Raw genomic sequence first — 26,769 nt, 5'->3', positions numbered from 1 at the left:
AGAGAGAGAGAGAGAGAGAGAGAGAGAGAGAGAATGTGACTGGTTGAGGTACACAGAGGAGGAAGATACACAGAAATACTCTTCTCTTCTTTCCATCTGTTTCTCTCTCACAGACGCGTATACCGACAGATTCATGAACAACGGCACCAATAGATATCCGATCACTATTGTTCTTGAAGAAGACGACGATGATGACGAAGAAGAGGATGATGATGTTGTGCGTGCCCTCTCTCCTCCTCGCTCTCGCTCTACTTTGCAGGTTTGCTTTGGCTTCGCATCTGTACTTGTGTCTTGAAGACGAGATCATTCATTTTGCGCATTTCCATTGTCTTTCTATCATTGGTTTCATTCCATGGAGCAAAGGAATGGGAGATTCTGTATCTCTTATAGTAGCGAGAAACTATATGACTTGGTAAAAGTTTGTGCCCTCATTGTTTTTCTTAAAGGGACAGCCCCACTGTAAGGTTCTGATATCTATTTTGAGCGCAGTTGCATTTTAACTGCAAAGTTTCAGACATAACTCACTTTGGATCGTTGATATGGTGTAGTGGAATGCTTTGCCTGCGACCTTATACACTCCTTCTCGCCCTCAACATATACCTGTGTTGGATGATGACGAGTTAGAGCTCCGACTTGGTCCCTCTGGTATATTTGTTGTTTCCTCTCATAGAATTAAACTTTCATTAAGTAATGAATAATGGGGGACATTCATCTCAAATCGATAGCTAGATGTTAATTAGGATGTGTTTCACAGTTTCTTATTCATTCTAAATTATGACTCGGATGCTGTATCAGAATTCTATATTCTTTGTGCTTGGATAAAGTAGTATGAAGGACTTGCATCAGATTTATCAAATTAGGCATGGAGTTTTCCTACCATCTGTTTAGAGAACACACTTAATCTCTGCGATATTTTGAACTAGTATTTCATCTATTTTGCATTCAGAGAAATTAACTTCATTTATTTTCGCCTGTCATTAGTCATCTGATCAATATAACATTGTTCTTCGTGTTGTCTTGTTTGGTGCCTGCATCCAAATCATCTCGCAATATATGCCTTCACAATCTTAGAAAAGTCTCCATGATAGGAAACTCTCCAACTTTGCTACGAGTATTGTCAATCTGATCAGAATCTTTAGATGGCATTTTGTGAAACTGGGATATTTTCTTCAAGAACCTGTAAATTTGCGTTTGAGTTGACACGATTGCAGTACTTTGAAGTTAGATTGTATGAAACGATTCCAATATGGAAATGGGACGCAAAATAACTGTAGAAAATGTCTCTTAGAAGATAGGCTAGGGTTTTGTATTAAAATTTAAATAAATTTATGGATAATCCTCTTGAGGTCATCCATCAATTATTTGCACTTAGTCAAATTTGTGTTATTAGCATTCAATGATTTTGGTTATCCCACGTCAAATTCCACTTAAACTTGTCCTGAACAACTTTGAGGGCGGTGATTACCTTGTTTAAACTTGATGATCTTTCACCCACTTCCGTAAAAATAGTTGAGAATCTCTTGCACCAAACACTAATTAGCCTTAAGGTTTGGCAGATCCTGGGGATCTCTTTATACTATTCAAACAAAAATTAAGGATTTACAATGGCAATCAGAATCTCATCCAGCCCAGCCCCTCTATGTAGAAGTGAATACAAAGCCGCAAGAGCACTAAGCCAGCTGTTGAATCTCTAGTTTACAGAATTCCTCATCACCACAAGATGAGGTATAATGTGTAATAAATCTGCAAAACCCGAGCTGGAGCCAGGCCAGATTCAAAACTCATTGGATATTTGTTTCTTGCATATTCTGCCTTCCATTTTGGTCAGGGATCTTGGGAGAAGTTTCTTGTGTCTGCCTGTTGGTTTACAATAACTAAGGTTTCTATAAAAGTGGGTTTCAATAGCTGGTTGGAGATCATGGGGGGGGGGGTTTCTTGTTCACTTCCCTACAGAGGGACAGATCAATATTCTGATATTTTATTGTATAAAATACTAACTTTTCTTGTAAAAGTATAATGAATATTACAGAGGTGCCATTGACCAAGCTTTGGGGCTAATTGAAGTATGGCATCAGAACTTCTTGACCTTTACAGTCTTTTTCAAAATACATGAGCATTCTCTAGTGCAATGTATCCTCTGTCATTGCATGAAAACACCATGGCCAGCCCTTGGCACACCACAGTGATTCACGATGTACAGAAAGGGTACAACACATTCAGCATTTTTTTCATGCATGGATGTTATGTTGTTGGATCACAGAGATTCAAGCTTTAGAATATGCAAGAAAAGTTTGTTTGTCCCATCCAGTACCACACATGACAGATGTATTCAAGTACTTCAGGGACTTGGCCCAACAGTTATTTGGAGTGAATAATGAATGATTTGATGGTTCAATAATCTTTGTTATTTTGATTTGATGCACTCTAATTTTAGGTGGAAGAAAAAAAAACAGACCCCTCTTCTAATTGGGTGTTTGATGATTCAGAAAACAGGCCTGCTTCTTCCATATTGGATCCAATTGCTGGGAGACATACAAGAACAGAAGCATCCCCCTTCTTTTCTGTTTCAAACTTTTCGGAGTCTTATTTCTTTCCAACCATTGATCTGACATGTACAAACGATAATTTCGAAACAAAATACAAAGCATCTCTGGTAAGAAATATATGCTGTCCCTCAGTTTAGTAAATGAAGATTGGGAACACCATATATCTTAAATCTATCATAATCTTGGGAATTAGAGAATACTGAATACTGGCTTCCATGGATCAATGCCACTAGTATTCTGTTACGAGTCATACAAACAAAATTTATAGTATGTTACACATACAGTTGCGTTTCTTCCATTTGATGCTTAATGCTTTAAACTGATATGTTCAGAAAAGGAAAAGGTTTCCACCTCCCCCAGAGCGGCCAAGGGAACTTAAGCTCACTTGTGCTATTTGTATGGATACTATGGAGGAAGAGACATCCACAATATGTGGCCATATTTTTTGCCGAAAGTGCATATTGGAGGCTATGAAGACACAAAAGAAATGCCCGACTTGCCGGAGGAGGCTTGCAAACAGTCAAATCCACCGAATATATCTCTCGTAGGCTGTTCGGCATTGTTGTTACCTCATCCCATTGCACTTAAAAGCATGACTCATATGTATTAATCAACCCAAAAACATTATTCATTGAATTATTCACACCCTTATAGGCTTAATGTTTTTCATCGATAAGATGCAGCATAATTGTTGCACTCAACTTTGTGGAATCCCTTTATTCAGTGGGTGATCATTATAAAACAATCTTGTAGAACTGTTTATATTATATGCTTGACAGTACACATTCCTTGACCAGCTAATGTTTTTGAACCATTTCACTTGGGGATTGTAAGTTGAGATGGAATTTATCGTAAAAGCAGTGAAAGTTGGTATCCAAGGTCAACAAGATTGGGAAATCAAGTCTAAATTTGAAATTGAGAAATGTGGGAACTATCACAGGGTCTAAACTAGATGCTGTTTCACCGATTGACAACATTTTTATATGAGGAAGCAAAAGTGGTAGTATTCCTAAAGTCACATTAACTATGGAGATGAGGATGCTAGGATGAAATTGATTGTATCTTTGATTCAAATGCATGGATTTACGAGTGAAATACATGACATAGTGATGGATGAAGTTTTGACTAAGAAAGCTGGTGAAAGTGTGATGCTTTTTAGGTGACAAATTACAATTGTATATGATGGGTAATAGTTTCGAGAATTATTTCTTGAAAAACAAAGAAAGCTTGCTTGGTGCTGTTGTATATTACCACATGAATGCCTAGAAATTCACATGAAGCCAACACAATGAACTGCTTCTTCTGCATGAACTGCCTTCTTGCTTGATTGTGTGATGAAGCCGTTATATGTTATACACAATCATAAGGTATCAATGAGGTTGGATAATCTACACTACCACAATATTTGTTTTATCATGTTAAGAGTTAGTCCACTATTTTGGCAAAATGCTTTGAATGCTCCAAGTAAATATTGCATAAAAGCAACATCTAATGAAAAGATAACCACATCGTCCACGTATAAAATCAATAAGCCAATTTGTTGGGTAAGTTTTGGAGCATCTAATCCTTCTTCTTTGCAACCATGTTCATCTCTTCTTCCCATTTATCAATGCATAAATCAAAGAGTGTAGTTGATAATGGACACCTTGCTTGCCCCCATTTTACTTGAAAACATATAATGAGAATCCACTGTTGATTTTTCGTTGGATGCAAACGTGCTATATATAACAATGTAGTGCAATGGCAATGTGATGCCCTAATGGCATACCAACTTCCATTGGTCTATTCCAAAGCTCACGTTGTGATATTGTATCAAAAGCTTTCAAAAGGTGTATTGTATTAATCTTCAGCTTTGAATCATGGGTTAATCCAATACATGAGCCAACAATTCAACAAACCTTGTTTAATAGCCCTATCTATAATAGTCATTGTCTAGTGATGAGTATGTGGCCTTGTCCATTGTTAAGAGCTCAATGCACAGAGAGAGAGAGCGAGAGCGAGAGAGATTTGCATTCACAAACATGGATATCTATAGTCTAATATTTTGTCTGAGGAGAAGGGTGTAACACATGGTTGGACAACTATTAAGGCATCCTATCGGTGATTACTTAATGGGCATATTCCACTTCAAATTCGTCATTCTCATGTGCTCAACACTTGATTCTCTCATGGTCTCAAGCACTCTCTCTATTTGTATGGGCACCTTGTAATTCCTTGTAAAAACAATCACTCACATATCCTCAATTATTATATTTAGGGGTCAGAGACTACACTCTTCATTTTATCGCTTGATTCGTTTAGGGGTCAGAGACATGGGAGATGTAGCCGAGGCTTGATCTCAGAGATTTTTGATGAAGCACAATGATTTGTATGCAGCTTGCCCAAGTATGGGTTTATTTGGCAACAATTATGCGTGCTTGCACGCGCACATACAGTCATGGACTCTAGATATGTGGCCAAGGAGGTTGTGTAGTCGTGACATGGACGAGATGTTTAGGAAGTATGTGGCCAAGTTTGAACAAACCTTATAGTCCCCCCCCCCCCCCCCCCGGGTTCTCTATGTGTGTATAATGAATCAAAATGCTCACACTCAGAGTGAAGGACACCATGGGTGAGCTTTGGATCCAAGGTTAGCCGTGAGCTCCCAGATCGACGAAGGGTGGCCACAGATCATGGAGCCAAACTGCAAGTAAGTAATTCCAGAGAGAGACAGTGAGACAGAGAGACGGAAAGATTGGTCTCTATGTATCCTTTCCTCATATCATTAGGGATTGCATGAGAGATCGAATTGCTCTTGCGAAAAATCCGTTCTTTCTTTGTTGTTGCCTTTGGGTCGCTTCTTGATCACAAAAAAAGCCCAGAACGAAAAGAAAAGAAAGGAAACATAATGATGGATTCCCCTTTTAGAGCCAGGGCATCAGCCATGATGTCCCCTGTTATGCAAGATATGAAATCATCACCGTCATCCTCATCCTCATCATCATTGGCATCATCGAGTTTTAATGGGACGCGATTGAGATCTGCCGATTCCCGATTTTCGGCAGGAAGCTTTATGTATAACATAAGGGTCAGCATCGCTCTGATACCATGTGCCATCATTATGCTAGGGATGGGTGGGAGACCTGTTCTCGGGACTCTCACCCTTGGCCTCATGCTTTCATACATCCTCGACTCTCTCCACATCAAACAGGGGGCTTTTTTTGGGATTTGGGGCTCCCTCTTTGCCTCTCAACTTGCCCTCTTATTGTCTGGAACGAGCTTTTCTTCCATGGTATCATTGCCCTTGTATTGCCTTGGTATACTTCTTTCGTTCGAGGTGAATTTCCTTATCGGAGTCTGGGCATCATTGCAATTCCGATGGTTACAGATTGAGAATCCAACGGTTGTCCTTGCACTTGAAAGAGTCTTGTTTGCTTGCATACCTTTTGCAGCTTCTTCTGTACAAGTTTGGGGCATCATAACTTCTGTGGGTATTATGAATTCGCCCTTCTACCTCATGGTGACCCTGTTCGAGATGTATTGGCTTTTTGCCTTGCCTTTGCAATCCTCATTCAAGAATAAGCCTGATAAGAGCTACGGAGGACAGATTGTTGAAGAAGCATTGATCCTTGGGCCACTCGATGGCACATTTCACACCTTGACATTGTTGTTTCTACCGCTCTTGCTTTATATTGGGATTCATCATGCACATCTATTGTCCTCGGTCAATGCAATCTGTGAAGTTTTCTTGCTTTTCTTCGTGCCGTTTCTCTTTCAGCTTTATTGCTCAACAAGGGGAGCTCTATGGTGGATTGCAAAGGATCCTAAGCAGTTTCGGCAGGTTCGCCTTGTAAATGGAGCCATTGCAGTATTTGTGATTGTTGTATGTTTGGAGGTGAGAATAATTTTCTTCTCATTTAGTCAATACATTCACATGCCAGCACCTTGGAGCTATCTTTTTGTATCAGTTGCTCTATTGGGAGGTGCATTAGCCATGGGTGCTTTTGGAATGGGTCTGATTGGTGATGCTTTTAGCTCAGTTATTCTAACAGGGGCAATGATGTTGGCATCCCTTTGTGCATCTTTGGTTGTTGGGCTTCCTCTGAAGGTATGTTTTAACTGTCATGTTTCCCATTATCATTTTATTTATTTAAACTATTTGTTTGTTAATGCATTGTCTTTTAGGAATGAATATCTTAATTCTCAACCCAAGACTAGAATCAATATTAGAACGAAAGTTTTTGCTAAAAATGTTCCCATTCTTGCAAATATTCAAGTGGTTTTACCACTTGCAGTTTCATCAGAATGAAAAAGGAGATTATGTTTCAGAGATTCAGTCGTTCTTGGAATGATTCATAAATTTAAAATGGAAACATGTCTTGTATCTCTCTAATCATTTTATGCCATCATATGTTCATGAGCTTCAATTTTTTTATCTTACTGTATAGAAGTAAAGTAAACTGAATGAACTTTGGAGAAACATAAAAACACTTTGTTGTGGGATAACTTTACTTCGATGTATAAGGTAAGTGACCCAGTCATTACATACTCTGTAAGTTTGAGTTGTTGACCAAGGTACATGCTATATTATGTGCTTAAATGGAAACAAAGAAAGATGAGTATAGTGGTTCAAAGACAATGATACCTGAGGTTTTTATTCTCAATATCTATGACATTCACCATAGATTTAAACTTGTGACAGATGAAGTGATAAGTAAAACATATGATGCAAAACATATTTGATCAAAACTGTGATCACTAGAAAAATGTTGGTTTAGAATAGGGGCATCTGTAGTTGTCTGTCTTACTGTTACATTCCAACTAAAAAAATCATACATATAGGTTTCTGCTTGTGATAATAAAATAATAACATGCTTTTTGACTTTTCTAGTTCCTAGTTATTTGGTTATAGCAAAAACTAGTCCACTATTGTCAGGTACATTAAGTATGTATGGGTACCATGTGTATTTAATGTAGTAATATAGATTATGTGCTTCCCAAATTAAAAGTACTTTAAATACCAATTTTGTGATATCATTGAGCAACTTCATATAGGCGCGATAATGTAAGCAAAGTAGCAAATTGTTAACATTATTTAGGCATTAAAATAAATGCAAGAAGTCCACAGTGTTTGTTACTGATACAAACCTTTGAAAAACTTGCGAAAATGCACCAAATTCTTTAACTTCAGCTTGAGGTAAAAACACGGTCTTCAGCTAAAAAGCACGAAATTGTGACTTAAGTCTTCATTGTCTAACATCATCGTCAACCTTCAAGTCAAACTTCTCTGAGCTTGTAACCTATACCTAACTGTGGAAATCAAGCATGGCTACTGTGAGAGTAACACGAAAGGAAAAAATATTTAACGAGGACTTTCTGCTAATTTCAGATATTAGGTGTACACACTGGTCTTTTCTTAATATTCATGATATTAGGTGCTACATGTATTTTTTTTGCAGAGACATGTTATGTACGTAATTAAACAAAAATAGGAACAATTAGGCAGAGTAGCCTTAAGGTACAGTATGTGTAGTACCATTCACAAGGTATTGTATGTATCTAAACATTGAATATTCGTATATAGACAACCTTGACTAATTTTTAGTTATTGGAGTATTTTAAATAATGTTGTCAGGATTTGGATCATCATAGCTGTTTATTTTGCATTTTGCTCCAGCAAAAAAGTCATGTTATATTCTTGTTTAGGGTTTAGGGATTATAGGCGTAGCATGCTAGAGAAAATCAGAGTATCTGGAAAGGCTTGAAACTGCCCCTAACATAGTCAGAAGTGGGGAAATGGGATTCTGGTTGACCAAAACACCCTCTGACATCTATATCACTCTCTTATTGATTACGTTTTTGAATTGTTGTATATAAATGATGATACAAAAAATTAATTATTAATAAGTTTTGCTATTAAATGTTTTTTCATACATCATGTGTATATACACTATGTGCTATGATATGACATTTGCATTTTGGGGCTTCCTGAAAGCATTGTTTACGGTTTTTCATTTTGACAATTCTGTTTCCATTTCACGTTTCTTGTAACTCTGGAGTACATGATATATATATATATATATATATACATGGGGCTCCTTGAAAACATTGTTTCTGGTTTTTCATTTTGACAATTCTGATTCGGTTGCACGTATTCTCACACATTATATATATGTATATTATGTATGGCTTTTGCATTTTGGTTCTCCCTGAAAACATTGTTTCTGGTTTTTCATTTTGACAATTCTGATTCGGTTGCATGTTTTCTCACACATTATATATATGTATATTATGTGTTATGATATGGCTTTTGCATTTTGGTTCTCCCTGAAAACATTGTTTCTGGTTTCTCATTTTGACAATTCTGATTCCACTTCACGTTTCTTGTAAACCTACAGTATATGATATGCTTTTTGTCACCTGTGGACTATCATTTTGGTCAGGCATTTCTTTGATCTGGGTGAAACATTGCATAATTAGATTGAACTAGCAATTGTTTCTAATGGTTTTGCAATTTCTAATGTTCAGGCATATATTTCTAGTGATTTTGCAGTTTGTTTTCATTCTTATCCAGATATTTATATGTATTTGTGGCTGGTGGCTCTGCCTTGGACCTATAGAGATTATGTACTCTGTCAGCTTAGTCCCATATATTGACCTCTAGACAGGCTGCTCTCTGCTCCTTTTGTATAGTTTCCCTTGCTTCTCTTAATGGGAAAGGAAATCACCATTAGGGTTTTGGCAAAATATTAGAGAGCTTAGAGCCCTCCCATCTCATTTTTAGTTTTTATCAGAGGCTGATTTCAGCTTTCTTTTTCATGGCATTATAAATTTCTGACATAGCAAATCATGGTTTCGTTTATTGGGAAGGGTATTCCAAACATCATGTTTGTTCTAGACATCGTGTTTTACTGTGAATTTTGTGGTATGAAAATTCCTCTCTACAAATGGGAAAATATTAGAGAACCTTTCTCATTAATTCATTTTTGCATGCAGTTTTTTCCAGCACCTCTTGTATCGGCTTTCTACATATCACACTTTTGTATGAAGAAGACCCTGTCGTCATACTTCATTTTTGCCACCACAGCTAGTGTGCCTTTCGCCTGGTTTATTGTGCACAACTTCTGGTTTCTGAATGTATGGTTGGGAGGGGTAATGTTGAAGAGTATTTGCAAACTTCTTATAGGCAGTGGAGCACTAGCCCTTGCTGTTCCAGGACTGCTGCTTCTTCCTTCAAAGGTTTGTTTGCTAGCAGATGTGGGTCTTATAGGTCATGCCGCCCTTGTTGGCCAACTGGAGAGTAGGCTTCATAATTATTCGAACAACTACTTTGTGGGATTTGAAGAGGACGTTGTTTATCCAAGCTACATGGTTATCCTCACTACAGCAATTGGCTTGCTCTTAGTGCATCGACTGTTGGCAGAAAACCGTATCCACTCCTTAACAAGCTGTGTTTTGACATGTCTTTATTCTGCCAAGCTGTCGGTTCTTTTCCTATCGACGCAACATGTTTTGTGGGAAACAACTGTTCTGCTGTTTGCAGTGTGCCCACCATTTCTACTGTACAAGTAGGTCTTACTGACAGGTTTTGGGGTTTGCTCTCTTACCTATTCTTCAATCAGTTTGTGTTTTGTAACTGAAGTGATTTGAGCTATGTTTATATCTAGGGACAAATCAAAAGGAAGCTCACGAATGAAACCATGGCAAGCTTTTGCTCATGCAAGTGCCGTGTGTATAGCAGTGTGGGTGTGTAGGTACACACTTTTTGAATGTTTGCAATGGGCTATGGGTACTCCTCCTTCAGATGGCCTCATCCTTGGATCGCTCATTCTTGCTTGTGCGGTTGGAAGTACGCCCATCGTAACATATCATTTCTCACATGTACAGGTCTGTAAATGCAGATTGAATCTTGGTTTAAGATTTTACTGCCTTCAGATCCTGTTTATTCTTTGATTTACTGTCTTCAGAGCTTATTTATTCTTTGATCTTGAGGTCTTTACTATTTTCTTGATTGTACTCTCTTCAGAGCTTATTTATTCTTTGATTTTTGAGGTCTTTACTATTTTCTATTTGTTTTTCTTATGTCAAAATGTTTGCAGGCTGCCAAAAGAGCCCTTGTGTTGGTGGCTGCAATGGGGATTTGCCTAATCTACCTACAGCCACCTGTTCCACAAAAGTGGACATTTTGGTGGGATTCATATCACATGCCTCGACATCTAGTTGATGATATGACAATATACGGTCTTAATGACCAGAAGCCTGGATGGCCGTTGTGGCTTCTATTGCTAACTATTGTCACATCACTGGCAGCATTTACCTCAGCTATACCTGTGCAGTATATTGTTGAGCTCCGACTCCTATATGCTGTAGGGGTTGGTCTCTCTCTTGGTGTATATGTCTGTACTCAATATTTCATGCAAGTTCCTATCCTGCACGCACTATTTGTTGCAGCCTCAGTATGCTTCACTGCTTTCTTAGTGTTTACTCACCTTCCTTCAGCATCTAGCCCAAGCTACATGCCGTGGATATTTGCTTTACTTGTGGCTCTATTGCCTGTTATGTATTTCGTTGAGGGGCAATCAAGGATCAGTCGAGTGGCAGTTAACGATTATGAAGATGATGAGAACTTGGTGGCATTATTAGCGGTGGAAGGCTCAAGAGCTTCATTGTTGGGTATATATGCAAGCATATTTATGGTGATTGCATTGCAGATAAAGTATGAACTTGCATCATTATTGAAAGAGAAGGTGATGGAGAAAGGAAGAAACTGGATTCAACCGAGTAGTTCAGGTTTCGCTCCAAAACACAGACTTCTTCAACAACGTTCCTCATTCACAGCATCCTTGACAGTCAAAAAGCTAACTGCCGAAGGCTCATGGATGCCAGCTATTGGGAACATATCCACGTGTCTTTGCTTTGTGCTATGCCTTATCTTAAATTCCAAGTTTACTGGGGGTTCAACTCAAGCCATTTTCTTTTTAGCTCCAATCTTACTCTTACTTAACCAAGATTCAAGCATGCTAACTGGATTTGGAGATCGACAACGCTACTTCCCGGTTACTGTGGTTATCTCGGTTTATTTAGTCTGTGCTGCTGTATACAAACTGTGGGAGGAGATATGGATCAGCCATCAGAGTGGTTCATGGGGGCTAGAAAATGGAGGCCCAGGCATCTTTTTTCTCGTGAAAAATGTGGGGTTGCTGCTCTTGACTATACCTAACCACGCCCTCTTCAACCGCTTCATGTGGGACAGCTTGAAGCAACCAGATATGTGGCTTTTACTGGTCACTCCGCTCAACCTTCCCTCTGTCTTTATTACAGATCTCACAACGATTCGGGCCTTGTCATTATTGGGCATAATTTATGCTTTGATACAGTACCTGGTTTCGAGGCATGTTCGGATAGCTGGCATGAAGTTCATCTAGCTTTTCTTTTACATAGAAATTATGATCACTCACACAAGGCAAAATCTAAACACGGCGTTTTTTCTGCATGAAGTTTTTGCTACACACATATTACGGAGGAACTAATTGTACGGGCTCTTTAAAAAAATGCTTTATTGTTTGATGCTCAGCGGCCTAGAGGTAAAGGTTAAAAACCCCATCTTTTTTCATTCATTTCAGGATCGAAGTTTCTGTTTTCTTTGCAAACATCTGTGAACTTTGTGTACACTTCCTTACTGTTAATGTGGAACTATTGATTGCTTCGTGCCGTATATTTTACTTTTTTTAGAAGATGTGTATGTGGTCTGTGCTAAAATTCATCTCCAGTCTGTCTCTGTTGGTCAGTCTTTTTTTTTATATAGCAGGCAAACATATTTTGGAGAATTACTTATTCTCGATGGGTGCTCTGTGCTAAAATTCATCTCCACCCTGTCTCTTTTCGTCATTCTTTTTTCTATAGCAGGTAAACATATTTTGGAGAATTACTCATTCTCAATGGATAAGAGTAGAATTGCATTGTCAAAATTGATCCAACTTAACAATCCGTTTTGGTGGTGATATGCTGTATTAGTTTTGCAATTGTGTCAACACATACATGAGAGTGAATAATTCACAGATTTCATTTGTGATACATGTCTGTTTCAAATAACTAACACCATACGTTGAATTGTACACTGAACTGAACTCAACCAATTAGCCTCATGATAAAATTCTTTCAAGCAGGCAATTTTTGTTATAATGAGGGAGTTTACACAGGTTTAGGATAATTTGTGGATGAGTTCATTGTTAAACAAGAGAGTGAATAATTCACAGGTTTCATTTGTCATACATTTCTCTTTCAAATAACTAACACCATCCATTGAATTGTACACTGACATAAACTCATCCAATTAGCCTCACGATAAAATTCTTTCAAGCAGGTGATTTTTGCTATAATGAGGGAGTTGGAATTCTTATGCACTTCCTTCTGTAACAAATTCATTGCCGACACATGTGCGTTCTCATTATTAGTTTTGCATGCCTCTATAAGATAGTTAACACAGTTCGCAACTAAAAAATGTATTCAGAGATTTGAGCAAATGAAAAGAAATTTGCAATCTCATTTGAGAAATTGGGCACTCAACATAACATAACATTTTCTTTGAGGGTTCAACATTTGTTTGGCACATCATGGGTAAAGGTATCTACCATTATTTCTTTTGGTCATTATGGGTTCCATGCCTAGACTTCTTGTTGGATTAGTCAAGTTAAGAAACCTTTTTTAATAAATTAACTTATAACAAATAGTCTTTGTATATATGCAACACACACACACAGTTTAGGGCGTACATCCATCTTTATGTGTATTCATGAGAAATTCTTGTTGAAAGGAAGAAGGGAAAACATAATAAATTAAGTGACTGTTGGATCACCATAGGAGGACCAAGCCTAGAATTTTGCAAGCGATCAGTTGACCTTACCCTCAACATCCTCCATGGGAAACTAATACAATATATGTGAAGGTTTTGAGCCCATGGCAAGGATACATGTGTGTTTTCTCAAACATAAGTTGCAAGATATTCCGAAGCAAGGATTATAAAGTTTCAAGATATACATGTCCGATTAGGGTTGAACAAGATTATAAAGTATCATTTTGTGGCTTGTTATAACATGCAATGAAGTAATTGGGGATTGGCACAACCTGATAGAGTGCTCTATCATTATACGTATGTAGACATAGAAATTCTAGTTTATACACTACCAAATGAGCAAAGAAAAACTAGGCTAGAACCAAAACATCGATGACCAAACATGACTTTGGCAAAGTGCTTCACACTAATCTTATGAGAGAGAGAGGTCTAGTCTATGGAGTGAAAAATGAAGAAAGTGAGGAATTGCCAAAAGGTTGGCCTCCTTGCATTTATATTTGTTTTTGTGTATCTCCCATTTCATAAAATAGATGGCCATATCCATGTTATTGTAGTCCAAACATGTTCTTGCTAGAAACTTACAACAGAAACGATGTATCACATATATGGCACCATTTTTGTCTATTCTCTAATTATTTACACAGTTTACCCTTCGTCATGTTAATTATCAATCTTAACCCAAATATTCTCAAAATCTTCCATGTTATGTAGACACCATAGGAAAAATAGAAAGTATAAAAGGTGATAAACTTGAATATTCTTAAAATTTTCTTTGGTATGTAGACACTATAGGAAAAATTAAAACAATAAAAGGACACATGCATCCTATGTACATGACCTTGAATAACTTGTGCACCTCCCAATCTTGATAGCAAAATTGGTGTTATATAATTAACGTGATTTCTAAAGTGGCGATGTTGAGTTCAAGAACAAATACATGTAAAAGTGGTGTAAGTTGTAACCATAATGTACACAAGTTTTTGTTCGCTACTTACGGGATTATTCACGTTTCTCATGATTCTGTGAGCATTTTAAAGGGAAACTCACTAAAACTTCAAGGGTGCACACCTTTGCATAGAAATTCACTTTATCCGAGATCATAATATTCTTGTTAGTATTTGCATAGAAATTCACTTTATCTGAGATCATAATATTCTTGTTAGTATAAAATGCTTTTCGATTCACATGAACATGCCAAAAGTTGGTTTGATTTTACTATACAATATTAATTGGGATAAATTGGAAAATCCATGACTCTCACGTACTTTTAAACAATATTTAGAAGTTATGATCTGGAAAATACATTCTTTCTTTGTTAAAGCAATATCCTAGGGAGGGTTTACGTGGCCCAATATAGGTTTTCCAGGACAATTAACTACCTTCCACAATCAACATTCTTGGGTTGGGTGATAATGATATCCTTTCTAGAGCTTTATGGCAAGAGGACACACAACCACGCGACTAAGTATCCAAGCATGCAAAGGACAATCTTACACTCTTGATTTTTCCCTTGAAACAAATGATCCCATTAGATTTCTCCTTTGCTACAATTTGCAAATATAATATAATAACAAGCTATAGGAAATTAGGATACATCATACAACAAACCAATGTGTGTTAAGCTATTACTTCAAACACACAAAACTTTATGTTCTTTTACTATATTCCAAGCTAATTGAGTTAAAACACACCAAGACTCCCTACACTTCTTGATGCCTCGTCAGATACTCATGCACTTTTTTCATTCTTTTCTGAGCATGACTTGCTCTTTTGTGGCCTTTGAAATCGCTTCAAGATAGGAACTTGTCTATTTGTTCTTAGTTACCTAAGAAATCTCACATACTAAACTTTGGAATTTTAATGTAGGAGGTGAAATGACCGATAATCTACCCTTTCTTGGTGTGCACAATGGGTTGAGTCATTAGCTTATGGCTAAATTCAAGGTGTTCGTCTTTTGTTTATTCTTTTACACTACATTTTGTGTCATCATTCCGCATGAAAGGAAACATGGCTTCACTACTGCTTATCAAACAATAAAGTGTCCTAGCATGACATGAAAAGTGGGTTCTTACATATGACACCCTTCACCAATATACTTTAGGTTAGTCAAAATTTCCATAAATTTACGCGCATCATTTTCATCATGATGCTGAATATTTGAGGCCACAATCACCAATTTTAGCACCTCCACCAATGTTGTACCTTAATTATTGCATTGTTTTCATCCTTTAGGTGCTCCTTACTACTTAGGACCGATGTTGACATGAGAGGAATTGTTCAATAGAAGTTCAAATTACAAAGTGCAAGAAGATGGATAATCACACATGACGATATTCCCTCCATTTGTGAGGATGCACTTTGGAGGGCCACTAGTTATTACTTTGATGTCTTTTAAAATCTAATAAACCGTATTCTCACACTTATTTTCATGGTTGCACAATTTTATGCTCGATAAAGTCTCGCCATTTCTAAAATTATGGGTTTTCTCGAAATTTGTGCGAATTGTTTAATCAATGCAGAATGGTCTTATGTTTGAAGAAGCTTCTCTCATTTTAATCAATTTTCTCATTTGACGTGTCAAATTTTTAGTGTACATTGGATTTCGTAGCAATTCGTATTTATTTTAATGTTAAAATGCTACTAAATCTAAGTGTGAGGTGGCTCAATAAGAACGTAAAATATTTTACAATAAACATTTTACTTCGTTTAAGTTCTAACAGTACTTCCTCTGCTATGAATGCTTGTCTCGCAAGCAAAGAGCTTAGAGGAGATGAGGTGCATTTATTGGTGTCTCTTGGGTGGGGGGTGAAAATCGAAACCTAGCATGGCTTCTTCATGACTAATGCATGGGTGGTGGGTTCCTCCAAAGCTTTCACAAAGGAGGTTGGTCAATACTCCTTTTGCTAGTAAAAACATTTATGCTCCCCCACCCTAGGCTAACTTGGTCAATAATCTTTCACTCTTCCTCCGTAAATAAAACAAATTTACCCCACCTGTCCCCTAGGTTTCTCGCCCACTTTTCCTAGTCAATATACTCTTTTGTTCTCTCTCACTCCCCTTGGTCAATACACTTTTCGTAACAAAAAACTTACTCCCCTCTCCCTATCCTTTGTCCATAGCCTATGCCACCACCGTGCAATATGCATACTTGTTACACCTACATATTTACATGCATTGTCCTTCCCTCAACGAAATTTCTAACACTCGAATTTTCTATCCTATGTGTACACATTACCTAGAAGTATTATGGATGGGACCTTAACCTAAAACTCTGTCCATTGTACGATGTCTATACTGCAATTTGCACTTCACTCGCTTTGGATGATGTAAAATTTACTCTCTTTTCTCGCCCTCACATGGACAAACTCTCTCTCTCTCTCTCTCTCTCTCTCTCTCTACAAACACACACACACAACTTTTCCTTTCCCAACTCCTAAAACAATGAAAAAGATCATTTTTTCGTGGTTCCCTATTTGATATTTTCTTCCATTGAAGAACCCTATTTATTTGCCTTCTCCAAACTCGATCCAATAATTAGATTCCTTATACCCTCTCCTCTCCGGTCTAGAATCTTGATGGAGCCGAAGTGGTGCTTACCTTTGAAAGTTGCACCATCAGCAACAGTTAGGAAGGGGGTACCCTTCTCTCTTACAAGTTTAAGTTTTTAGAATAATGTAGAATAAATTTTGCATTTGAATTTGTTATGCAACAAACGTTAATGTTGACCTTTTGAAAACAAGTTGTCTGTGTGTATAATGTGTAGATTAGTGTTACCTAAAACATTAAGAAATAAGTAAACGCTCTTAACCATTATAAAATCGCAAGTTGCATGATGGACATTCATGTATATAGTTTTAGTTACACCTAACCTAGTATTTAAGAAACGATGCTTTGAAATTATAAGTAAGTTTTAAGGTATCTTGATGGCGATTTTCGAATAAGAAACCAATATAATGCCTTAATTATTTGAGTCAATGTACTCTTAAAATACCTGAAACAAGTAATACTTTTGATGATATATACCTAAATATGACGATTGATTTTCGTTTAGCAATCCCATAAACGGACGATCATTCTTTTTTTGCAGTTGTATAGTGTTGGGTTCCTCCCCCTCAATATCAAAAAAGATAACGGGAATCAAGCACGTTTTGCTCGATTTCAAGTAGGCGTGGTAAAATGCGGGGTCATACTTGAAATTTTGGTTATTTTTAAAACAAAAAGGAATGGGGGGGACTCAATATCGGCATTCATTCATTGGGAGAAGGGGGCGAACGTTTTGTTTTCGTTGGAAAGAAGAAGAAGGAAAGGCGTCGGAGCCCAACATTGTTTGCTTGGCCAAGACACACACACACACTCTCTCTCTCTCTCTCTCTCTCTCTCTTAGATATCTATACACACACATACATGTATATCTCGCTATCTACGAAGAGGGCGAAGGCTCTCTCTCTCTCTCGAGGCTTTCCCTATCTTGCTCTCTCTCTCTCTCTCTCTTCTTTTCTTTTCTTTTCTTTGCCAACTCGGAGACAGCCAAGAGGTCGTGGTTGTGGATGGTGACGCGTAGGACGCGAGGCCGAGCCCAAGGGAAGGGAGGCCAATCTATTCATCATATGGATGGAGAGAGAGAGAGAGAGAGAGAGAGAGAGAGAGAGAGAGAGAGAGAGTAGTAGAGTAGCTACAAAAGCAACAAAAAAGTACTAGACCTTTTTCCCCCTTCTTCTCATACTCTACTAACTCTACTACTATTGGTGGCTTCTTCCTCTTTTTCTCTTTGTGCAACCAAAAGAAAGAGAGAGAAATATGCATATGTACATGAAACACACACACACACACACATACACTCACACTCAACTCCCTTCCTCCATCCATAATAATGTAGTAGTAATAGTAGTAGTAGTAGTAGTAGTCTTCTCCATAGTAGACCCATGTGCAAGCAAGAGAGAGAAGGTGGATTTCATCATCTCTTTTGGGTCCTCTCTCTCTCTCTCTCTCTTGCTGTTTCTTCTCTGTATCTGTTCTGATCTACTCCTTTTCTTGCTTCTGCTTTGCCCCCCCCCCCCCCCCTTTTGCCTCAAAGGCTCAATTCCCCAATTCATATCTAATCTCTTCTCCCTCCCTCACTCACTCACTCCTCTGATCACTTTGTCCAGCTCCCATGGTTCCTAGAGTGGCTATACCCAACATATAGTCCGAGATACAGTGAGGGCAGTAGAGGAGATTCTACAGTGCATTGATCAAATGGGCTCCAATTTGAAGCAGAGTAGAAGAGTTCATAATCAACACCACCCCCCCCATGGCCGCATTGACGACGGCTTGGCCCTCTTCCGGGAAATGAAAGATCGCGAGACCCGCAATTACCTGTACCCTCCCAAAGATCATGACCTTGAAGCATCTGAACTTGGTGAGTAAACACTAGTAAGAAGAATCAAAGCTTCAATAAGAACCCATATATCCTTTATGTCTTATATATGAATTCAGATCGATATAAGAATCCCAGATTATGTTGAGTTTAATGGGGTGCTAAGAATGGAATTTACAAACAGCTGAGAATGGATTGTGGAAAAATTTGGAATGCAGGTTACGATGAGACATTTCGCATCTCTTCTTCGGCAGTGATGAAGCCCCCTTCGATGACGATGGCTTCTCCACACAAATTCAGCACCGATCTTCTCACCCCTGATCCGGAGAAGAATGATTATGATTGGTAAAGAAAAGAACTATGGATACTATAGGATTCTGTATACATGCATACTATAGGAGCAATAATGGTATGGAGACATCTCCATTAAATTCATTGTTGAGATTGAAAATTTCTGTTTCTGTTTTGAAGGCTTTTGACACCCCCTACAACTCCTCTGTTCCCATCTCTGGACCAAGAAGATGATGATGATGGTAATGGTGATATGCCGTCGATTGTGAATCTCTCTCAAAGGAGGATTTTAACGAGGTCTTCTTCTTCTGCTGCTGCTGCATCCAAAGTTTATACTCAGGTTTCAAAAATAGATTTTATCTGATGCCTCTTCCGGATTCTTTTCTGTTTAATCCGGGGCCATTTCTGATGCATTCTCTGCTTGGACAGCTTTCATTCTCCCAAGAGACACCGACGAGATCAGCACACCATGGGAGCTCTGCGCGCCATCCGAGCACTAACACCTCTGTGTTGACGCCAAGAAGTAATGGTGGCAGCAGAGGGAGGCCATCCTCACCTTCAGTAATTTCTAGGTCTAACTCGACGACATTTAGGGCTTTGTCGCCATGCCGGCCGTCTACTCCTCCGACACCTACACCGGGAAGGAACTCTGCAGGGCCCAGCCGCTCGAATTCAAGGTCCTCCACCCCAACTCTGCACCGAAACAACACCTCCCCATCTCCAGGAAGGAGAAGCGGTAGCAGTAGCAGTACTGTCACTAATGGCAAGAACAGGGGGAAGTCTCTGTCGCCGAAATTTCGGCCATGGGAACCACCACCACCACCATCATCATCATCCCTACCAGGTTTCTCTGCAGACCCTCCCCCGCCCCCCAACCTTCGCACATCTCTGAGTGACCGCCCAGCCACCGCAACCAAGATGAATCGAAGCCCATGCCAGGGCCATGCCAGGATTAACCGTCCCAAATCTCGGACCAGGAGCTTGTCTGGAGAAGCATCCGAGATGATGACTCAGGCACAATGGCAGTCCATCTCTAGTTCTGATGTCACCTCCATGTCTGCGGGTGCGGGGAGCTGGAGGGCTACTGCTTCCCTCCATGCTCTGGACCAGCAGAGTGCTTCTCAGGCTGCTTCATCATGTTTCGATGACGACACAGAGATGGCGGAGTCGGTTATTTCGGTTAGTACCAGGACGAGCTCCGATAATGGGTCCAAGAGCTTCTCTAGTTTCTCTTCGAAACCCGGGGATCCGAATGTGGCTCGGAAATGTGTTGCGCCTGCATTGAAGAGGCAGCAGGTGAAGGCAGGAGGAGGAGACCAATTCTCATCGTTTGCATCCCGGAGATCATATGAAAGACAAGCTGTGGTATGTATGTTATATCTTGTTTCTTATCTACTGCTTTAATGGTTGAATCTGTGTTTCTGCTCTTACATGTCCATTCATCATACCTAATTTCCTTTGCTTCGGTTCGGGCTCGGGGATACATTTAGACACAGAAGCGGAGCTCACAGTCTATGTTCCGCCCGCTACTGTCAAATGTGCCGGCAACATCACTCTATACAACAAGGGCTGGCTATACTCAACAAGATCTATCGGGAAGCTCGTTGTCACATTCGCCCTGTGTGAATGATGATGCGATTGCGAGAGAAGATTCGGCCTCCAATTCTGGTGCCGAGACCATCGATCTATGTCAAATGGAAATGATGAATCATGATGCGGTTGTGAGCTTGACATCGGATCAAGAGGAGGAACATTTGGAGAGTTCAAATGGAAATGTGGGCCTTGATTCTCTCATGGAGGGTGAAAAGCATGATTTGATGATGAATGAAGAGGAGGAGGGCACTCTTGTTTCTTCATTGGGAGCTCAACCAGTTGAAATGCTACAAGAGGGTAGCCACACCACTCATAAGCCAAAAAACATGATCTCTGCATCACAATCTAATCACCGAAAAACGTTAGAATGGAACGAGGGCACATTATGTCACGAATGGGGCAGCAAATCAAATGATTCAGAGCACCGTGCACGAGATAATGACATAATTACAAGGGCACAATTGTACTCTCCAACATTCGGGAACAGTGTAACCGGGGGCGGCACACATGGTTCTCAGAAGAACTCATTCGATGTGGGCTCGTTCCGGAAGCAAAATTCAATGTCAAAGAGCACTGTGAGCATGACGATGAGCATGAGATCTCAAGACAGCAGCATACCTTATACCGAGAAAGCTGCGAGCTGTGACTTGTCTCGATCTGGGTCACATAGATTCAGTTGGAGCTCACCTTCCATTGTCGGAGATGCTAGATCGGTTGGGGTGCATTCGGAGAACATGCCGGATATTGCACCAGGCACAATCACTGTACCATGCGAAACCCCAGTTGAAACACTGGCATTAGATGGTGCCCATCTTGATGATCACTTGAGTAATTATGCCATTTCTGAAGCTGCAATGACTACTTATTCTACTGAGAGGGATGCCTTAACCCATAGTCCCAACCTTGGATCCATTGTTCCCAGTGCATCAAGTGAGGTTTCGATCAACGAGATTGCACACCAAGATGGCGCGTCAGAGTCTTTTCGCCACGATTTAGTACAAAATCGTAGCTGCGATGGATCCGAATTGGCCGAGGCAAGACCCATGTCAGATGCTTCAAATGAACAATATAAGTCTACACTTGGGATGCCATTGATTTGTGATGGTAAGATTGAATTCTTTTCTTTTGTTAGTACTTTGCTTGTTTTTTGCACGCTTGTTTTAGTACGAATGATGAAACAACAATGAATTATATATCGGAAATGGATAATTGAAACTTTGATGTGGTTTTCCATCGTGTAGATGAATTACTACCCAAGACATATAATCAACAACCATCATCAATGAGGAACATGACGACACTAGAAGAGGCAACCAACACTATCTTGTTTTGTAGTTCGATCATACATGAGCTCGTATACAAAGCCGCAAGCCTCGCAATACAACAAGAACAAGAGAAATCGAATGTGAACTCAAGCTCAAACAGGGAGATTTATGATGGGTTGATCTCTAGGTCTGGACAAAAGACTGGGGAGCTAGGTGCCTCTGGAAAGAAGGCAAATAGTAGAAACGGATCATTACAGACATCTAGTCTTGTTCAAAAACAATGGATGGTTCATAGACAAACCCCGGCCGTGACAATGAGGCACACTGCAATGGACGATGTCCACAATGCAATAATGGGTAACTATGAGCAACAACACATTGAACCAATGCCAATGCTTCATAAAGAAAAGAATGAGCAATCTAAAAGAGTAGAATGCAAATGTAATTGTAGTGTGATGTGAGCAAGCCAGAAGGTGTAAAATTCACTGTGGGTCCTTGTACTCTTACATATATACATATAGATATATGAATATAGATAGATAGATAGATAGATAGATAGATAGATTGCATGTGGTAATAGCACTGCTATATATTGTATAGGTTAGTAAATATTGGAGTTGTGGAGTCATCACATGTAATGAGACCACCCTTATGTATCATTTTTTTTTCGGAGTTCTTTCCTAAAGTTAACAAAACGAGATACCACAAGTGGTTTCAAGTTGCTTGGTAAAAACAATATGAGATTAATGTTATACAATAGCACTTTGCCTTCCATGATTTTAGAGTAAGGTTCTCCAATATCCAATGCAAGGATTTGATGTAAAGAAATGGCGCGTTCCTTTCTCAGAGGAGTTCCGAAGTGCACTTGGCGCAGTATTTTCAGCTGAAAAGAAGGTAGTTTTTGGTTATAAAAAGGAGTTTTGTGAGGGTCTTCTCATTTGGTAAGAACAAAAACTACGCAACACTTTCATACAAAAAATTGATCATGGTGATGACCCTATTTGGGAATCCACAAATAGGTCTTCAGATTTTCAAGCTTTCTAGCAAAGAGAAGTTGGGAAATAAGATCATAATATTTGTTGTCTTATAATCAAAACAAGTATATATGTGATATAGAGACAAGATTTGAAAGAAAGTCCTAAAATTGTTGTGTTATAATAATACCATCTGTCATTAGTAGTTCTTGAAAAGTTATGTAAATCCTCAAGTAACTTTAATCAAAGATAGAAAAAAAATTAATTACAAAGGTTTTGAGGTTTTGATGATGTCTTCCAACCTTTGTTGATCTTCCTTAAAAAAAGACGAAAATCATACTTTTGGTAGCCTTGGCTATTCTTGGTGATTGCCTCTGTCATTGAAATCACAATTGAGTGCGGGAAAGTGAAAGGTCTGAAACTCATTTGTAGCATTGAAAATTCCATAACCTCTTAAGAACATGCTAGTGTGGAGTTTTCTATCAAAACTACATTAGAGGTAAACAGAAAAAGACCTAGCCAAAGTAGTAAAGTACCACTTAGCCATTGCATGCATCTCCATGCAAATGTGCTTATTTCTAGCCTACTCTTCAACTTACTATGATCCTAGCATACATTGCATCGTAACAAGTTACTAACAACTATCTAGTCCTTCAATCCATAGGTTGTCTATTTCATCATTTTCTTCACACCACCAGGCAATCAAGTTCCTTGCAACTACTGTGTTGATAGACTTATACTATCTTGGTCACCTCAAATCAGGTCACTCAAATCATCCTTTGCCTCACCTCAAGTGTGTCTTCTCCATTGGATTTTCATGATTTTGTCTTTCTACCACCACATTTCCCCTTTGAGACTATTGATGTGATATAGGTTTGTGTGCATAAAAGATATGCTAAAGTGAGAATATTTAAGGTAAGTGAAATGGTGAAGTTTGAAGCGTTATATTTTGGGCTTTGGGGAGTGTGAGTGAGTGAGTGTGTGTGTGTGTGTGTGTGTGTGTGTGTGTGTGTGTGTGTGTGTGTGTGTGTGTGTTTGGTGAGCATGTGAAAAACAAAATAATTGCATGTGATCATAACATGAAGTGATAGATTTAACATATCAAATGTCAAATGTGTGTTATAACTGCATGAAAAAGGTAAAATAATATATCATAAAGTTAGACCTAGATCCAGCTTCCATGGATGGTTGTTATTTGTGGATATATAAGTTCCTTTTTGGGTGTATATGGGTAAGGTGACAATGTGGGTTTCATTTTGCATCAACTAATAGGTATTGTTTTGTTTAACTAAACATGGCTGTATTTTATGTACATGTGTGTGTGTGTGCACACTATCTCTTCTATGTCTCTATATAGAACGTGACTTTAGATGATGGTGTGAAGATGGAGGTAAATGATTCACAAAGCAACCTGAACACTCCTCCCAAAGGTAAGATTGAAAGAGAAGGCTTTTGGAAACCCAAAATACATAATAGGAGTGTGAAGAAGTAATGAGGGGTAGGAGGAAATGTAACCCAATGAGAAAGAAGTAGAACTATCACACCTTTGAGGTAGAAAAAGTGAGAAAAAGTGAAATGGAGGTAGAGTGAATGTAGCCCATGGCCATCGCAATCAGTGAATCACAATTACCACCATCTTCTTTTTCCTCTTCTTTGACATCACCATGGCCATCACAACCGTAATTACCATCATCTTGTTCCAACTCATCTTCATCTTGTTCCACCTCAACAATTATATCATCAATCATCGTTATACTCGGCATATTACTAGCCTTTATGTCCTTGGGAATCGGGATTGCCCTGGTGATAGGACTTTCGGTTTGTTAACATCCAATCAAGCATTTGAGTCTTGTCAAGCATTTTTAATAGATTGTTATTGACATCTTGATTTAAAATAGACATTGTCCTCTATCGACTTTATCATATTAGTGGAAAGTGTTGAAGTCTGTTTGGTAGGTACCTCTTGGGTTTAAGTGGGATTTGGAAAAGCTTTCCATGTTCTCATTTCTAGTGTGCAATGTTGTGACAATCACATTGAAGAGGGATACCTTTTTCATACACTTTTATGAAATTAAGTAAAATATGAAATGCTCTAGCCAAGACAAGTCACCAAATAATGATAGAGAGTGCTATGGCGAAGTGGTAAAACATCATCATTCAAGTGCTTTTGATGCGGTTCCAACCAAAATCGTTGTCCACATTATTCCAATGAAGTTGGGGGGGATTGTTATCTTATTAACATTGAAATGGGCTTGGCTACTTTGAGTCGGTGTTGCCTTGAGATTGATAAATCGATGTAGAAGTTAAGGATGGCAATCAAGTTATGATTGCAAGCATACAATCCACTAACTGGTTTGGAAGATTGAGCTCAAGAGTTATTTCGAGCGAGAGATCGGAACCACAAAGGATGACGCTTATTTTGCTCTTCTTCATGTCATCAATGTTAATGGTTACTCCTTGACAAGGTATAAATGATACTTATGATGAAGAAATTCATTGCGAGGATTAATCAAATTTCATCTTTAAAGCCAAACAAAGTAAACTAGTATCACTTGGAGCATCAAAAGGGCACTATAAGCCTACTTATGAGGCCATGCATTTGGAATATTTGTGTATAAGTTGATCGTATGAGGTTCATATTGGGAGTGGAAGATGTGTCGTGGAGAGTTCATCCATAGCAAGAAGGGGAAATTATTCAAAGCACAAAGTTCATTAATTTCCAAGTTTTAATGCCACGCATCAAGTTGAAGCATCCACACATATGGAAGTCTTCACTATGAGCCCCACAAAGGTTGTGGCTTGCAGCATGTCCAACAACTTGTTCAAGACTCAATGAGGCATGAATGTCTTCTTCATGGCCTAGAGATATTGATCTAGTGTAAATGAGGTTGACCAATATTATGGTTTAGGAGATGTCAATACATAAGGGTTGAATGGATTGTTTATACGTATATTGTGTGTGTGTGGACGTCACATGAACCCTTTATCCACCAAGTAGCAATCTTTTTTGAAATCCTGCTTGTATCAAGGTGTGCATATGTATCTATTAGCAATGTTTATCTTGAGCCCTTTATCCACCAACTAGCAATGTTTTTTCAGATCTTGCTTGTATCAAAGTGTGCTTTCATATGTGTTTGCATGTTCTTGTAAAGTTGTGTGTGTGTGTGTGTGTGTGTGTGTGTGTGTGTGTGTGTGTGTGTGTGTGTGTGTATGTTTTCGGTAACTTTGTAGACGAATGAAGGGATAAAGAAGAGGGCTCTGGGATCGAATCTTGGCTAGTCAAAACAAGTGACCGTCTATGTTTTTGGTAGTTGGGCAAACGAAGGAAGGGATAAAGAAGAAGACTTTTGGATTGGCAGGTAGATAACAATTAAAGTTTCTCTAATTTAGAATTCATTGACAATGTAAAGTCTTGCAATGAAATAAAAGGGGGTGTAAAGTTGATCTCTACTATAAAAATTGATTTATAAGTGTAATAGTGTGACTTGGAAATGTTTTCTCCATCTCGAGTCTCAATTGATAAAGGAGAAGTAGAAATGTGTGTGTGTGTGTGTGTGTGTGTGTGCATGCGCACATGCACATGTTGTGTGTGAACTAGAAAGAACCTCCTAGCTAATTCTAACTGATGATGTCTAAAGGTGTGTAAAAAAAAAAGTAGTATGGAAACTTTACCTTTTAATGGCGCGTGAATGTGTGTTTCTGCTAAAGTGTGTATCTTTGCACAACAATTATAGAACATGCTACTTTTTTCATGAAATTCAGGCCCTCGCCTTGAGTTGTGAGCAATTCAACAAGCATGACCTATTAAATCAGGACTCGTAATCTTAGGTTTTTTTATCTCTGGACATCACAAAGGAGGATTTTTTTTCCCTCAAATGCACTGGGAAAATAATAATTTAACTGAAATCCATAT

General features: G+C 38.7%; 3 protein-coding genes across 3 annotated transcripts; all 3 read left to right on the top strand.

Annotated features, from left to right (window-relative positions):
• On the top strand, positions 1–3,347 carry LOC147870185 (uncharacterized). The gene is made up of 4 exons (XM_087337755.1): positions 1–259; positions 549–645; positions 2,487–2,653; positions 2,879–3,347. Exons 1-4 carry the CDS (start codon positions 134–136, stop codon positions 3,092–3,094), a joined length of 606 nt encoding a protein of 201 aa, XP_087193881.1. The 5' UTR covers positions 1–133; the 3' UTR covers positions 3,095–3,347.
• Positions 3,348–5,089: 1,742 nt separating this feature from the next.
• NEF1 (no exine formation 1) lies at positions 5,090–12,237 on the top strand. The gene is made up of 4 exons (XM_087337754.1): positions 5,090–6,633; positions 9,522–10,093; positions 10,193–10,412; positions 10,625–12,237. The coding sequence occupies exons 1-4, from the start codon at positions 5,434–5,436 to the stop codon at positions 11,948–11,950; spliced, it is 3,318 nt and encodes a 1,105-aa protein (XP_087193880.1). The 5' UTR covers positions 5,090–5,433; the 3' UTR covers positions 11,951–12,237.
• Positions 12,238–18,498: 6,261 nt separating this feature from the next.
• On the top strand, positions 18,499–22,659 carry LOC147870183 (uncharacterized). The gene is made up of 6 exons (XM_087337742.1): positions 18,499–18,775; positions 18,952–19,078; positions 19,205–19,364; positions 19,454–20,389; positions 20,515–21,721; positions 21,859–22,659. Exons 1-6 carry the CDS (start codon positions 18,613–18,615, stop codon positions 22,341–22,343), a joined length of 3,078 nt encoding a protein of 1,025 aa, XP_087193868.1. The 5' UTR covers positions 18,499–18,612; the 3' UTR covers positions 22,344–22,659.
• Positions 22,660–26,769: the final 4,110 nt, after the last annotated feature.

The sequence above is a fragment of the Azolla caroliniana genome, unplaced genomic scaffold (genome assembly GCF_043228905.1).
Source record: "Azolla caroliniana isolate FFs.n. ecotype wild unplaced genomic scaffold, voAzoCaro1.0.p SCAF_1, whole genome shotgun sequence".
Taxonomy (NCBI): Eukaryota; Viridiplantae; Streptophyta; class Polypodiopsida; order Salviniales; family Salviniaceae; genus Azolla; species Azolla caroliniana.
Note: the sequence above shows the minus strand (reverse complement) of the source record. Positions and strands in the feature narration are given on the sequence as shown.